At 43.3% G+C, this 15,746-nt stretch overlaps 1 protein-coding gene across 1 annotated transcript in view; it reads left to right on the forward strand.

The window, feature by feature from the left end:
* Nucleotides 1–15,746, forward strand: part of LOC116982018 (protein HEG-like) — a 79,468-nt gene that overhangs the window by 33,593 nt on the left and 30,129 nt on the right. Inside the window, exon 2 of the mRNA XM_033035289.1 lies at nt 10,458–11,498. Coding sequence (XP_032891180.1) covers nt 10,458–11,498 — 1,041 coding nt within the window. The remainder of the gene's footprint in view (nt 1–10,457; nt 11,499–15,746) is intronic.

Below are 15,746 nucleotides of genomic sequence, written 5' to 3' on the forward strand. Positions count from 1 at the left end.
TCCACTCTATCCAGGCCTTTCACTATTCTGGAGGTTTCAGTCACTCCTCATCCTATAAACTCCAGTGTGTTCAGATCAAGAACTGCCAAACAAATTGACCATCAACCATGCTAATTCTATGTTATCTCATTTTTTTTCACCCACTCTCAATTCTCCTACAAACCCACATGTCTTTTGGTTTCCTCTGGGAGGAAACCGGAGCACTCGGATAAAACCCACACGGTCACAGGGAGAACATACAAACTCCACACAACACCAGAGTCAGGATCAAAGTTGGGTCTCTTGGGTAGCACGGTGGTGCAGCGGTCGAGTTGCTGCCTTACAGCCCCAAAGACCCAGGTTCGATCCTGATTGCAGGTGCTGTCTGTGCGGAGTTTGTACGTTCTCCCCGTGATTGTGTGGGCTTTCTTTGGGTGCTCCGGTTTCTCCCACATCTCAAAGACGTACAGGTTTGTAGGTTAATTGGCTTTGGCAAAGATGGTAAAATGTCCCTAATGTGTAGGATAATGTACGGGGATCGCTGGTCAGTGCGGACACGGCGGACCGAAGGGCCTGTTTTTGCGCTGTATCTCTGAACTCTTGCCCTGTGAGGCAGCAGCTCTACCAGCTGTACCTCTGTGCCGTCGCAACTGAGTTAGTTTCTCATGAATGCGTTTAGATAAATTGAACAAGTAATTCTGTGAGATTATTCCCTCGAGGCAAGAATTGTAGAGTTCGTGAAGTACTACTGATGCGTACTGAAAGTTCTAATGTTGGAACTCTGTAGCCGATTGCTTGCAGTAAGTCAGTAAGCCTCAAGAACTATGTGATAATTCATTAGAATGTAGAAACGAGGAACTGTTTACAAAAAAGTTTACAAAAAAAAAAATCAAAGTGCTGGAGACACTCAGCGGGTCAGGCAGCATCTCTGGGGAAAACATGGATAGGTGATGTTTCGTGCTGGGACCCTTCATCAGACCTATTGTGGAGGAGTGAGGGGAAGAAAGCTGGGATTGAGGAGGGGACAGGATTGTAGATGAATATAGGAGAGTAGTGGAGGGGTTGATCAGCAGATAGTTGGAGAAAGATGAAAAGACAGAAGGCATGAGATCAATTGTGAAGCTAGAGGAGGGAATGTAGGGGGGGATGGGAGAAATGTGCGTGAGCCCGGGTAGGGCACAGGGGAGAGGAGTGGAGTGAGGTGGGAAACTGGGAGATCCAGCAGGCCTTGGTGGACCGAGCACGTGTTTAGCGAAATGATTACTGAGTCTATGCTTGGTTTTATTGATGTTAGTTGAGCAACAAATAAGGGCCAAGAACTGAGGGAGAGACAACCCTTTCTCATCTCTCTCCAAAGCCCTCAAAATCCAGCAGTTCTTTAAAATGGGGCCATGGGATCTCTTATGTCGATTTGAGAGCCTTGATTTAACATTTCATTCAAACAAAAAGCATATTTGGCAGCACAGCACTCTGCCTAGACTTAGTCATAGAGTCACAGTGGCATATTATGGAAGTTCAAGTTCAAGTGAGTTTATTGTCATGTGTCCCTGATAGGACAATGAAATTTTTGCTTTGCTTCAGCACACAGAACATAGTAGGCATTGACTACATAACAGATCAGTGTGTCCATATACCATAATATAAATATATACACACATGAATAAATAAACTTATAAAGTGCAAATAACAGATAATGGGCTATTAATGTTCAGAGTTTTGTCCGAGTCAAGTTTAATAGCCTGATGGCTGTGGGGAAGTAGCTATTCCTGAACCTGGTCGTTGCAGTCTTCAGGCTCCTGTGCCTTCTACCTGAAGGTAGCAGGGAGATGAGTGTGTGGCCAGTATGGTGTGGTACTGCCAGCCTTTTTGAGGCAGCGATTGCGATAGATCCCCTCGATGGAAGGGAGGTCAGAGCCGATGACGAGGGCAGTGTTTACTTTTTGTAGTCTTTTCCTCTCCAGGGCGCTCAAGTTGCCGAACCAAGCCACGATGCAACCGGTCAGCATGCTCTTACTGTGCACCTGTAGAAGTTAGAGACCTCCTTGACAAACCGACTCTCCGTAATCTTCTCAGGAAGTAGAGGCGCTGATGTGCTTTCTTAATAATTGCATCAGTGTTCTCGGACCAGGAAAGATCTTCAGAGATGTGCACGCCTAGGAATTTGAAGCTCTTGACCCTTTCAACCATCGACCCGTTGATATAAACGGGACTGTGGGTCCCCATCCTACTCCTTCCAAAGTCCACAATCTGTTCCTTGGTTTTGGTGGTGAAACGGGCCCTTCTGCCCAATCAGTCCATGCTGATCAGTTTACTCCATCTAAGCTAGTCTCATTTGCCTGCATTTGGCCCATTTCTCTCTAAACCTTTCCTATCCATGTACCTGTCCAAGTGCTTTTAAATGCTCTATTTGTACCTGCCTCAACTACTTCCTATGGCAACTCATTCCACACAACCACCACCCTCTGTGAAAAGGTTGTCCCTCAGGTTCCTGTAAAATCTTTCCCCTCTCACCTTAAAGCTACATCCTGTTGTTCTCGATTCCCTAATCTGGGTAAAAGACTTTGTGCATTCACCCTATCTATTCCCCATGACTTTATACTCTAGAAAATCACTCCTCAGCCACCTCCTCCAATGAATAAAGCCTATGGGAATCTATAGGGAGAGGTTGTGCAGATTAGGCCCTTGAGTCCTGGCAATATCCTCAACTTTCCTCTGCACTCTTTTTAGTTTAATGACATCCTTCCGATAATAGGGTGACCTCCACTACAAAACTGAAGGCCTCTGATTCAGAGACAAGTGAGTGAGTCAAGCAAACTACAAATGTATCTACTTTTCCTTTATGTATCTGCCTTTTAATTTGGAACAATACCGTGCCTTGGTTTACTGATGCCAAGTGAATTAATTCACATGTTAACTTGGACAATATCAGCTGCCCGAAGTTCATCTCTTAATTTTGAAGGTGAACAAAACCGAGGAATTCAGTGAAGGTGCATTGCTGGCAGATTTTCAACAAGAATGTTATAATTTGTTTTTGCACATTGACAAGGATGTGCGGAGACTCTTTATGTTTAAGATCTGCCCCTTGGCGAGATAAGGATTCTCCCTTTGGAATGTAAACAGCAACTGCTGATATTGAAATGGCTGTGATTTTTCTTTTTGATTTTTTAAAGTCTCGTTAGCATGGTTCATGAAGATTAGAGATTATGTCCATAGCTGGAGAGATCGGCTGCTTTTTTTTCTGGAGTGGTCCAATTATAAGAAACACAAGTAGGCAATGGATTGACTTGTTTAACATTAGTGTAAAATCTATGTTTAAGTTTGTTTAGTGTTCAGTAAAAGACAAAGTGCTGGAGTAACTCAGCCGGGTCAGGCAGCATTTGCGGAAAACAAAGGGGCCAAGAGTCAAGTCAAGAGTGTTTTATTGTCATAAGTCCAAGATAGACACAGTGAAAGTCTTACTTGCTTACTTCCACATGTTCTCCAGAGACGCAGTCTGACCTGCTGAATTACTCCAACACTTTTTGTTTCTTTTTTTTGTTGTAAACCAGCATCTGCAACTCCTTGTGGAGTTTTGTAAACCAGCATCTGCAACTCTAGTGTTCAGTTAAGGTTTAGAAGGAAGCCATTTGGCTTATTAGGTCTAGGTCAACTCGTATTAGAGACCAGGTCAGTCTCATTTCCCCATGATTCAGCAAAGTAATTTCCATCCAGTGCCATTCCAATGTCCTCATGAAAGCTCCCACCATTCTTTAGAAGCAGCGAGTTCCACATCCCGGAGTGCCTTTAATTTCAATGCCTCTTCCATTGTTGGTGATCACTGGAACTAGTAATTGTCCTCCTGGTAGGTCCTTTCTCTGATACATCTCTCCTGGTGGATGCCTGTGCATGACATCTTTTTATGTGGGGAGACTGCTGCACCGACAGCTACCACACGGTCTTTGGTTGAGACAGATCTGGCTCCAACAGCATGAACTCCGCAACAGTTGGAAGTCTCTCCCTGCTGCAGGCGCCTTCCACGCCGAACGTGATGACGATTTAAACTAATCTCCTCTGCCTGCAAGTGGTCCATTTCCCTTCATCCCTGCATATCTTTGCCTACCAAAAAGACTATAAAACGTCACTATCGTATTTACCTCCACTCCTAATAATGCATTCCAGGCACCCTCCACATTGTGTAAAAAAAAAACCTTAAGCCTATGCTCTAAAGTCTGTGATGTGTTTAAGATTAGCCAAAGGTTAACTTAAATTTTTTTTTTTTAACAAAATGGGGGTGGTGCACCGGTAGAGTAGCTGCCTACAGCGCCAGGGACCCAGGTTCGATCCTGACTACGGGTGCTCGACTGTACAGCGTTTTTACATTCTCCCTGTGACCTGTGTGGGTTTTCTCCAAGATCTTTGGCTTCTTTCCACACGCCAAAGACTTATAGCGTTGTAGATAAATTGGCTTGCTATAAATGTTAAAATTGTCCCTAGTGTTTGTAGGATAGTCTTAATGTGCAAGGATTGCTGGTCGGTGCATACTCAGTGGGCCGAAAGGCCTGTTTCTACACTATCTCTAAACTAAACTAAACCAAACTTAATTGAAAAATAATGTTGAATCTGTCTGCAGACATGCTCTACAAATTGCTATTTAGAGGGTTTTTTTAGGAGACGGGCTGGTTTAAAATTTAAATCCTTAAGCTGTTTAAGTACCCTGCGGTCAAAGTCTAATATTTACATATGGATAGAGTATTTGGTCTTCAAACAGGTGTTGAATGCTTCAGTGATTCTGCAGGCTGTCTGCTTTCTTCCCTTCCTTGCCCCATTGTAATTCAACATGAATGGGCATCACTTGGATGTTGGGTGTCTGACGCTTTGAAGGGTAACATGTACACCGTTGCTTCATCTCCCTGTGACCATGTGGGTTTTTTCGGGTAGCCCCGGTTTCCTAAATCACAAAGACATACAAGTAAGTCTGAAGCAGGGTCTCGACCCGAAACGTCACCTATTTCCTTCGCTCCATAGATGCTGCCTCACCCACTGAGTTTCTCCAGCATTTTTGTCTACCTTCAATTTTTCCAGCATCTGCAGTTCTTTCTTAAACAAGTTAATTGGTCTCTATAAAATGCCCCTTGTGCGCAGGTGAGCGGTAGAATCTGATAACAATATGTAGAGAATAGAATTGGATAGAATGAGTTTAAATAGGTGATCGATGGTCAGTGTGGACTCGGTGGGTCAAAGGGCCTGTTTCCATGCTGTGTTTCTCCCTCTATAGAACCCTACTGCAGATTTCTCCCCTCCCCCCCTCACCTAATGGTATTTGCCACATTGGTAATATCATCATCTTTGGACTATTAGTTTCCAAATACATCAGTTTTATATTTAACATAATTATTCCAATCAAACAATACAATCTTCATGATCTGGAACACTGTGATTCTGATAGAGTAATGGCATTATTCAATGTCCCTTTCCTACAGGGTGTCTGCAGTTCCCTTTTGTAATGCTGTTTGTGCAAACAAATAATAAGCCAGTAAACATGGACGCACTGTGGTGCAGCCGTTAGAGCTGCTGTCCCACCATGCCAAAGACCAGAGTTCAATAATGACCTTGGATGCTGTCTGTGTGGAGTTTGCACGTTCTCCTTCCTTGGGTTTCCTCTGGGTGCTCCCATTTCCTCCCACATCCCAAAGACGTGTGGGGTTGCTGGATCACTGGCCTCTATAAATTTCCCCTAGTGTGAAGAGAATAGATGGGAAAGTGGGACAACTGAACTAGTGTGAATGGGTGATCGATGGTCTGCGTAGACTCGGTGGGCTGAAGGGCCTGTTTTCGTGCCATAGCTTTCAATCAATCAATGCAACATCCCTTTTCTGAAGGCAGTAACTCTCAACTAAACTGCAAGGTCTGGTATAATAAGGTATCAAAGACTCATTCAATTCTTCAAGCAACACAAATATACTACACTGAATTTTTTTTTGGATAAGTTATATTTAAGTTTTTTTACATTTCAGTTATTGGTCACACTTGAATCACTTCAAAAGTACCATTCTGCGTATGCTGGAACTATGCAATAAAACACGCCTTTTAAAATGCTCGGCAGGTCAGGTAACAGCTCTGGCGAGAAAAGCTGAGATTTAACAATACAGGTTGAATAACTTTTGACATGAAAGACGAAGGTACTGTCTGACCTTAGTTTAAGCAGAAAACAAAGTGCTGGAGGAACTCGGTGGGTCAGGCAGCATCTGTGGAGGGAATGGACAGATGACATTTCAGGCCAGGACTCCGCTTCAAACTTTCCAGACCAGAAATTTCCTCTGGCACCCTCTGTCGCTGCGGGGGAACAAGCATCCAAGGTCAATGAGCGATACAGCTTGGAAGCAGGCCCTTCGGCCTGAATCTGTACTGACCACCAATCCCCCATTACACTTCCTCTCTATGAATCCCATTTTGATTCTTCTTGCATTCTTATATTTATCAATCTAACACTGGGGATGCTGGCTTTGGTCAGATGCCCACAACTTGCTCATTAGAGTGACAATTCCTAGCACGTAAACGGGGGGGGGAGAGGAAATACTAACATTTTGTTTTGTTTCACATGTTGAGTATTTTTTGTTTCAGTCTGTCTCTTCTGTTGGAGGTTGAGGGACTATATGGCAGTGAGGCAGATGAGACAATTTGGCAATGCTAATGGCTTTAAAAGGTCTCTGAACGTGACTGCAACGTGGGCTTGAACCTCTCCGACCCCACTTCCTCCAGCCCTTCATCCTATTGAGGCCCCCCCCACCCTCTCTGAGGGTCGGGTCTCCGCAACATTGCCAGAGGTCTACCTGCTGCTAAGCCTGGCAGTGACCTCGGCAAACACCTGGCAGGGCAGCTCACTCCACTCTCTGCCCGCTCAGGTGTGGCCGGCTGTGTCCAGCTCAAATCAGCCCAGTGCTTTGCGTCCCGTTTACACAATGCAAATCTTGGCTGGTTTAACATTTTTAAACTCGTGTAAACTTTGTTGATCTGAAGTTATTTCTGCAAAGGGTAGCGGTGACAGAATTTTGGATGTTAAAAGCCCTTTCTGCTTCTTGAGTCTTTCTAGACCCTCTTTGAAGAGGTTTACCAGATTGTTGCCTAGTTTGGAGGGAATTAACTACAAGGAGAGACTGGACAAACTTGGATTATTTTCTCCGGAGAGTCTGGGTCTGAGAGGAGACCTGGTAGATGAGTATAAACTTGAGAGGTGTGGATAGGGTAGGCAATTCGAACCTTTTGTCAAAGGTGGAACTGTTAATGAATAAAGAAGTGATTCGGCCCGAAGCGTTGCCTATTTCCTTCGCTCCATAGATGCTGCTGCACCCGCTGAGTTTCTCCAGCACTTTTGTCTACCAATGAATAAAGGGGATAGTTTTAAGTTGAGAGGGGCAAAGTTTAAAAAAGATGTGCCAGGCACGTTTTTTTAGAGTAATGGGTGCCTGGAATACAATGCCAGGGGTGGTGGTGGAGACAGATACAACAGTGGTATTTACGAGGCTTACCGGTTTAGATATGCAGGGAATGGAGGCGATACGATTCATGCAGAGGCAGAGGCGATTAGTTTAACCTGGCATTATGTTTGGCACAGGGCCAGTTACTCTGCTATATTCTATGTTCTATGTAAGGGTGGTCTAATTAAGATATTTAAGACTCTGGGAGAAATTGACATGCAGGTAGTTCTTGATCAGTCTAAAGTATAAGAACTAGAGACATGGCCGCAGGGTTTTAGATAGGCACATGGGCAAGCTGGGAATGGAGGATATGAATCAAATGGAGGCAACTCCATATATTAGTTAACTCGGCATCATGTTCGGCATAGATATTATGGGCCGAAGGGCCTGTTCCTGTGCTGTGCTGTTCTATGCTTATGTGGAAAGAAATGCCTGGCATTAATGTAAGCTGTTTATGTGAACATGCACAACAATTCGAGGGAGCCCCAATCCATTTACATCAGCCTTTTCATTACAAAACGAGAGGGATGTGCTTCAGTGGAGTAATGCTTAAAATGCTGTTGTGGCCTTTGAACTAGCATTTTGATAATCTACACTAAACAGTGAAGCCAAGCGACTGACATCCACATAGTTAGAGACTTGTTAGCAATGCAACGCTCTAGCTCTGTGTTAGTTTCTAGTCGTGACGTAGTTCTTTCTTGCTGCACAACATGGCTCTGGTGCCGATCAGTGAGTTAGGAAAGGAACAAGGAAGTTCCTGATGTCAGGATTTTTTTCTGCTTAGGAGGGGGGAGGTTGCTAAATGAATTCCTCTGGCTGGTATGCTGCTGGATACCATTTGTGAAATATTTCAGGAATGCCGGATAATCCCTCCGTGTATCTGAGATGTTATGTTGAGTTCTCCAGCTAATTAAAGGGACATGCTTCAAGCAGTGCACCTTCCACCTTATCAGTGTCCCTGAGTTCAGGGAAGAGAGATGTTAAATGTCAACCCTCTTGTGCTGGCACTGTCATTATAGTTTCCCCGACAAGTTAAAGAGGAATGTTAAACAGACTTTTTTTTTAAACGGACATTCTTGTGTACAAAATAAACTAATTGTGGGTTTGGGGAAGCTGAGTTGCTGAAGTTGTCCTCTCTGCAAATGAGGTCATTGTAAGGATGTAATGATATGGGTGTAATTAATATTATAAATGTAATGGGAGAAGGGAACTGCTTTGCTTCACTTGGTTGTGTTTCCTTTACAGATTTGTACATTAGTTTAGAAATGCAGCATTGAAACGGGTCCTTCAGCCCATCCATTCCATGCCGATCATCACACTAGTCTGTTATCTCTCTTTCTCATCCACTCCCGACACACTTGGGGCGATTTACAGTGGTCAATCTATAACAAATATACTTATTGTTCAATGATTTTTCTACATTAGTAATATTATTTCATTTGTATAATTTTCAACACCCTTCCAAGTCATGACTTTTAGGGAAAAAAAGCCTTGCTCTAAGATCTGACTGGATTTGATCATTGTTATAATTATGGTGTTTTCTCTATTTTTTCCACTTCTCCCTCCAGCATTTTTTTGTATATAAATGTAGCCCTTATGTGATGGAAAGCGATTTAACCTTGTTATTCTTTCATCGTCCTAAGCATTGATGATAATCACAACCTGTATACTGTGGACGGCTTGATTGTAAACATGTATAGTCTTTTTGTTGACTTGATAGCATGCAACACAGTTTTTCACTGCACCTCAGTGCACGTGACAATATTAAACTAAACTAAATAATCCAAAGTGTACAACTGGATCAGAACAGTATATACGGAACTAATTGTCCAGCACAGTTTAAGCTTGAATTCCACCTCAAAATGACCAACGGGTGAGTCTTGTAAAATGACTTTAAGCTTGGGAACAAAATATCTTTCAGCTGACCAATTCCAAATGCATTATTGTTGGGCTTAAAATCGTCGCCTCAAGAGGGTCAGAAAACAGTTCCGATTGCCCACACAAGACATGAAGACACTGTAGTCGTAGGTTATTGAGACAGCAGAACTATGTTTGAAAGGAATATTATCATTAGCAAAACAAAGTGCCGGAGTAGCTCAATGGGTCAGGCAGCATCTGTGGGAGAATGGATAAGCGATGTTTCAAGTTGGGACCATTCTTCAGACCTCTGAAGCAAACCTTCACCTGCTAATTCCCTCCATGGATGCTGCCTGACCTGCTGAGTTACTCCAGCAGTTTGTGTTTGTTCAAGGTTCCAGCATCTGTGGTTATTTGTATTCCTAAATATCATCATCAATTGCTTTTTGGCATTTCAAATAGAGATAATTAGTGGCATTAAAGTATTTTTATGATAGAGGATGGGAAGATACAGAGGAGAGATTGGGGGCAGTTTTGGCTTCGTTACTGTGCAGTGATCATGGCCTTATTAGTAGGTCGACAAAAATGCTGGAGAAACTCAGCGGGTGCGGCAGCATCTATGGAGCGAAGGAATAGGTGACGTTTCAAGACCCTTCAGACTGATGTGGGGGTGGGGGGAGGGAGGGAAGAAGAAGAAAGGAAGAGGTGGAGAAAGTGGGCTGAGGGAGAGCTGGGAAGGGGAGGGGAAGGAGGGAGAAAGCAAGGACTACCTGAAATTGGAGAAGTCAATGGTCATAATGTTCATGGCCTTATCAGTGATCCAGCCTCCTCAATGGCTGGATTTACCTCTCCAAACCTCAACATGCTGCTTACTTTCCTCCTTAAATGCTTCTGAAACCTTAATACATTGAAGTTTTTGAGCACCAGCTTAATATCTCATAATTAGAGACCTTCGACCGAACTCATCCATGCCGATCAAGATACCACATCTAAGCTCGTCTCATTTGCCCACACTTGGCTCGTATCTCTCAACCGTTCCTATCTACATACTTGTCCAAATGTATTTTAAATATTGTTAGTAGTGCCAAAGTTCCTTGGAAGCTCTTTGGGTGTTTGTTTTACTATATTAAAAGCACTAAATTAAATAGTTTTTTTGTTTTGTTTCAGACACCACAGGAACATTCACTAAGACCTCTTCAAGTACATTATCTACAGCTGGTACGACCTGGTCACCATCAAACTCCACTTCGCCGGTGGCACCAACCTCCATGGCGACTGAACAAGCAAGTGCTTCGAGTTCAGCAAGTGGTAACACAACTTTGGTTGTCAGCTCGAGTACGGCAGCTGTTAATGCACCCTTGCCCTCCAGCACGAGTACGGCAAGTGGTAACGCCAACACCACCGCGGTCCCTGGCGCTTCGGCAAATGGTAACACCACCCCGGCCCCGGCAACTGGCAACACAACCATGTTCCTAAGTTCAAGTATGGCAACTGGCAACACAACCATGTTCCCAGGTTCAAGTGCGGCAAATGTTAACACGAGTATGGTGCCAGGTTCTGGTATGGCAACTGTTAACACAACCATGTTCTCAAGTTCAAGTACGGCAAATGTTAACACGAGTATGGTTCCAGGTTCTGGTATGGCAACTGTTAACACAACCATGTTCCCAAGTTCAAGTTCGGTAAATGTCAACACCACCTTGATCTCTGGTGCTACCACTACTGGAGCTTTAGTATCCAATACAAGTTCCACAACTGTTTCTATCGCCAATGAAACATCTACTTCAGCCCAGAACAATATGAGCACCGATGGAACGATGGCCACTGGTTTGAATTCGTCGTTTGTGTCTACAAGCTCCCAGGTCAACCAAACAGGCACAGTAACAAGTGCTCCAACAACTTTGGCTGTAACCCCGTCTACAATTGCGACTGAGAACGTCACCCAAACTTCAACATTTGACCCCACAGCCATCGCTACCCTACCTAGTAATGCATCAACCAACTCGACGAGTGCAAGTACAACTACAAATACAACAGTACCAACTACAGTTTCAAAAAATGAGACCTTTATCACAATTACTCCTAACACCACACTAACAAGCACACCAGTACCAACGATGCTAGTCAACACGACAGCCCTCACTACAAACGTTCCCAATTCCAATATGACCACACATTCTCCGAAGACTTCAGCAATGCGGCCTGCAGGTAGGATGCTTCTGTTCAATTTTGACCAATTGGCTGTGAAACTGGTTGATTTAAAAAAAATGAATATTAGTTAACACGATGTTTAATCATGTAGTTGTGAAGTTTAGTTTAGAGATACAGAATGGAAACAGGCCCTTCGGCCCACCGAGTCCACACCGACTAGCGATCACTGCATATTAACACGGTCCTACACACACTAGGGACAATTTACATTTATACCAAGCCGATTAACTTATAAACCTGTACGTCTTTGGAGTGTGGGAGGAAACAAAAGATCTCAGAGAAAACCCCCACAGGTCACGGGGAGAACGTACAAACTCTGTACAGACAGCACATGTAGTTAGGATCGAGCCCAGGTCTCCGGCGCTGCAAGGCAGCAACTCTACCGCTGTGCCCCCGTGCCACCGCCAAGTTGTTCATAAAAGAAAACAAAAGCCCATTGATGATCATCCCAACCAAAAATGAACTGTTTAGGCTGATCCTACTTTCCAATTTGGAATGTACAATTTTCTTGGTGAATTTTGAAAAATATTCTCATCTCCCCTTTTATCCTTGTGTTTTAAATCTGTGTCCAGTTTTTGCCGTGTCTGTCAAAGGACACATGATTAAGTTGTTGGATTAATAAACCAGAGGCCTGAACTAACGGAGGCCCGAGTTCAAATCCCACCATGGCACCTGTGGTATTTAAAGTCAAATAAAATTGGGAATATGGAGAAACGGAACTGGCCTTAATAAAGATCAAAACTGCTGGAATTGTTATTAAAAATCCATCCATTCCTTGTCTGTGTTACATGTGACTCCAGACATACCACATGTAGAGGTTTGCTATATGCCCTCTGATATAGACTGGTAAGGCACCACCATCTAGAGGACAGTTTTTGAGAGCCAATGAATTTTGGCCTTGCCAGTGAAGCCCAAGTCCCCCAAAATAAATGCTGATTGAATTTCCTTTCAGTCCCCTTAGTTCCAAAGAAAACAAACCAAGCTAAATTTTTCTTGGAAGAAAAATTCTCCATCCCTAGTAATATCCTCATGAATCTTCTCTACACCTTCTCTTGTGATGACCAGAACTATGTTCAGTACATTGTCAATGTTCCAATTCACAATGTACACTGTTGCAGCCTCCCAGGCCTTGTATCTATTGGAGTGGCCAACAAAAGCAAGTACACCCTCTGAGCTATGTTCTTTTGGGAATTGTGGACATTCACTCCAAATTTGCTAGTGTTTTCCATCTCCCTACCATTTTAACCCGCACCTTGCTAAACCTTCCAAAAAGCTTGAGCTTCGAATAGCATTTAAGAACAACAAAGTTTGTGGCTGTGCGTCCAGCAAATAAATTTAGGTGAGAAAAACTGAAATACCTCTGGGTTTAGTGGATTATTAATGTAACTTTGAGAGCACTAACACCTGGCAAAGCTATTTGTTTATCATCCCATGACCTTCGGGCTTGTCTGCCGTAAAGATCTTGTTTACAATACACCGAGTGGAAAATTACATAGTGCAGTCTTTACTGATAACTGTTGTGATTCATCAACATTTTGCCCGATAAAACCTACACGTAGGACCTTTTGGAATGAAGGTGCCATTTTTTTTCACATCTATACTGATGGCATTCGATCAGCCTTATCATCATTCCTGTTGACCCATCTCTAATTTGCTCCATTTATCCTTCACCTGAATAATGGAATATGGAATAAGAATAAAGGGGAGGCCATTTAAAACTGAGATGAGAAAAAAAAAATCAATTGTGAATTTGTGGAATTCTCTGCCACAGAAGGCAGTAGAGGCCATTGGATGAATTTAAAAGAGAGTTAGATAGAGCTCTAGGGGCTAGTGGAATCAAGCAATATTGGGAGAAGGCAGGCACGGGTTACTGATTGTGGATGATCAGCCATGATCACAATGAATGGCAGTGCAAGATCGAAGGGCCAAATGGCGGCCTCCTGCACCTATCTCTATGTTTCGAAGGAACCCAAATAATGTTGGCACAAGAAGACACCAAGTGCTAGAATAACGCAGCAGGCAGCATCTCAAGATAACATGGATGGGTGACATTTTGGGTGGGGGACCCTTCTTCAGACTCAAACAAAGTTCCTCAGCCTTATTGTCTGTAATTGAATCGGGTTGTTCAGAGTACTGGTGTCATATTTGATCCCAAGACAGCTACTAATGTCTATTTCTCCCATCACTAAGATCTCTTTCCACCTTCCAAGCATCCCTTGCCTCACTTGTGCATTATTGATTGAAAGCGTGGACACAGGCCATTCGGCCCACCCTCCTTGCCAACTATCGATCACCATTTCACACTAGTTCCATTTTAGCATCCACTCCCTACACTCTAAGGGCACGTCTATGGGGTTTGGGAGGAAACCAGAGCACCCGGAGGAAATAGGCACTGCATTGCCCATGTTTCAACAATCAAGGACTCTAGGTCTGGAATTCCCTTTTCAACTCTCTGCTTTTTATTAACCACCACCTTCTTTGGGACTTTTTATAACCTATCTCCTTGATTCATTGTTTATTCAGCGGGTGCAGCAGCATCTATGGAGCGAAGGAAATAGGCAACGTTTCGGGAAAGGAAAGGGTTTCGGCCCGAAACGTTGCCTATTTCCTTCACCCCATAGATGCTGCTGCACCCGCTGAGTATCTCCAGTACTTTTGTCTACTTTCGATTTTCCAGCATCTGCAGTTCCTTCTTAAACAATTAATTGTTTATTCATTCAGCCCACTTGGCTTGGCATCAATTATTATTTGGCGAGTCTCCTTTAAGACATATTAAAGGCAATAGAATACTGAAGGTATCTGCACTGGCAATAATAGTAATGAGACTCCAGCATGACTTAAGTCCGATGTAAATGAGTAAGCGGCAAGTGATCGTTTAATTGGGAGCTAGTGTAGTTAAAATGTTATACATAGAGCAGAACAGTACAGCACAGGAACAAATTCTTCAGTCCTTAAAGTCCTGGCTGCACATGTTGCCAAGTTAAACTAATCTCCTCTGCTTGCACATGATCCTTGTCCTATTCCCTTCGAATTCATGTGCCTAGCTAAATGTCTCTTAAATTCCACTATCGTATCTGTCTCCATCACTACCTCTGGCAGCTGTTCCAGGCATCCGTCACTCTCTGTGCAAAACTAACTGCATCGCAGATCTCCCTTAAACTTTGCCCCTCACCATAAACCTGTGGTCTCAAGTGTCTGACATTTCTACCCGGGGAGAGAGGTTCTGACGATCGACCCTCTCTATGCCTCTAATAATTTTGTATTCTTCTATTGGGTCTCCCCTCAATCTCGATGCTCCAAAGGAAACACAGTCTGTCCAACTTCTAACTAATACCCTTTAATCCTTGCAGCATTCTGGTAAACCTTTCTGCACCATCTCTAAAGCCACCACATCCTGCAATGAAGCAACCATTAACTTTTAATCTTTGGAATGTGCTACCAATATTAACCATGATTGAAAGAGACATTAATGATTGTGCTTTTTTGTAAATTGATCTTCCTTGGGACCCAGTGGAAAATTGAGGATTTTCCTTTTGCCAGTGGTGGTTACTGTTGTGAAATTTCTTGTTGTATAAATAGGCATTTGATTTATTTACAGAAGTGATAACGTCACTTTTCCACATTGTTTTGTGCTATTGAATAATTTATATTTCCATTGGATAGACAGTAACCACCAACAATAACTTCTGCTTGTTTGTAGCTTTTCTTTCCAGTTACATACCGAACAAGCAGTTCATCAGGCAGACTGTTGCTGCAAAATATTATACAAAGTAGACCTTTTTTTTTGTAGCCAGAGCTGGCCTTGGACATGGTTAAAAGCTTCATGCAGACTCGTAATAAAAATGCATTGATATGTTGCATGAGACTCGTCCACCTCCTGTTTGTGCAGTCTACATTGGTTGACCTGAGCAGGAGTAAAAGTTTATCCTTTTGCATTGGCCAGAGTTTAGTTTTGAGATACAGTGCGGACACAGGCCCTTCAGCCCACTGAGTCCACACCGTCCAGCAAGCCTTGCACATTAACACTAACCACACACACACACACACACACACACACACACACACACACACACAAACACACGGGACAATTTACATTTACACCAAGCCAAATAACCCACAAATCTGTACGTCTTTGAAGTGTGGGAGAAAATCGAAGATTTCGGAGTAAACCCATGCAGGTCACAGGGAGAATGTCCAAACTCCATACAGACAGCACCCGTAGCCGTGATCGAACCCGGGTCTCTG

Source organism: Amblyraja radiata, chromosome 16 (genome assembly GCF_010909765.2).
Source record: "Amblyraja radiata isolate CabotCenter1 chromosome 16, sAmbRad1.1.pri, whole genome shotgun sequence".
Taxonomy (NCBI): Eukaryota; Metazoa; Chordata; class Chondrichthyes; order Rajiformes; family Rajidae; genus Amblyraja; species Amblyraja radiata.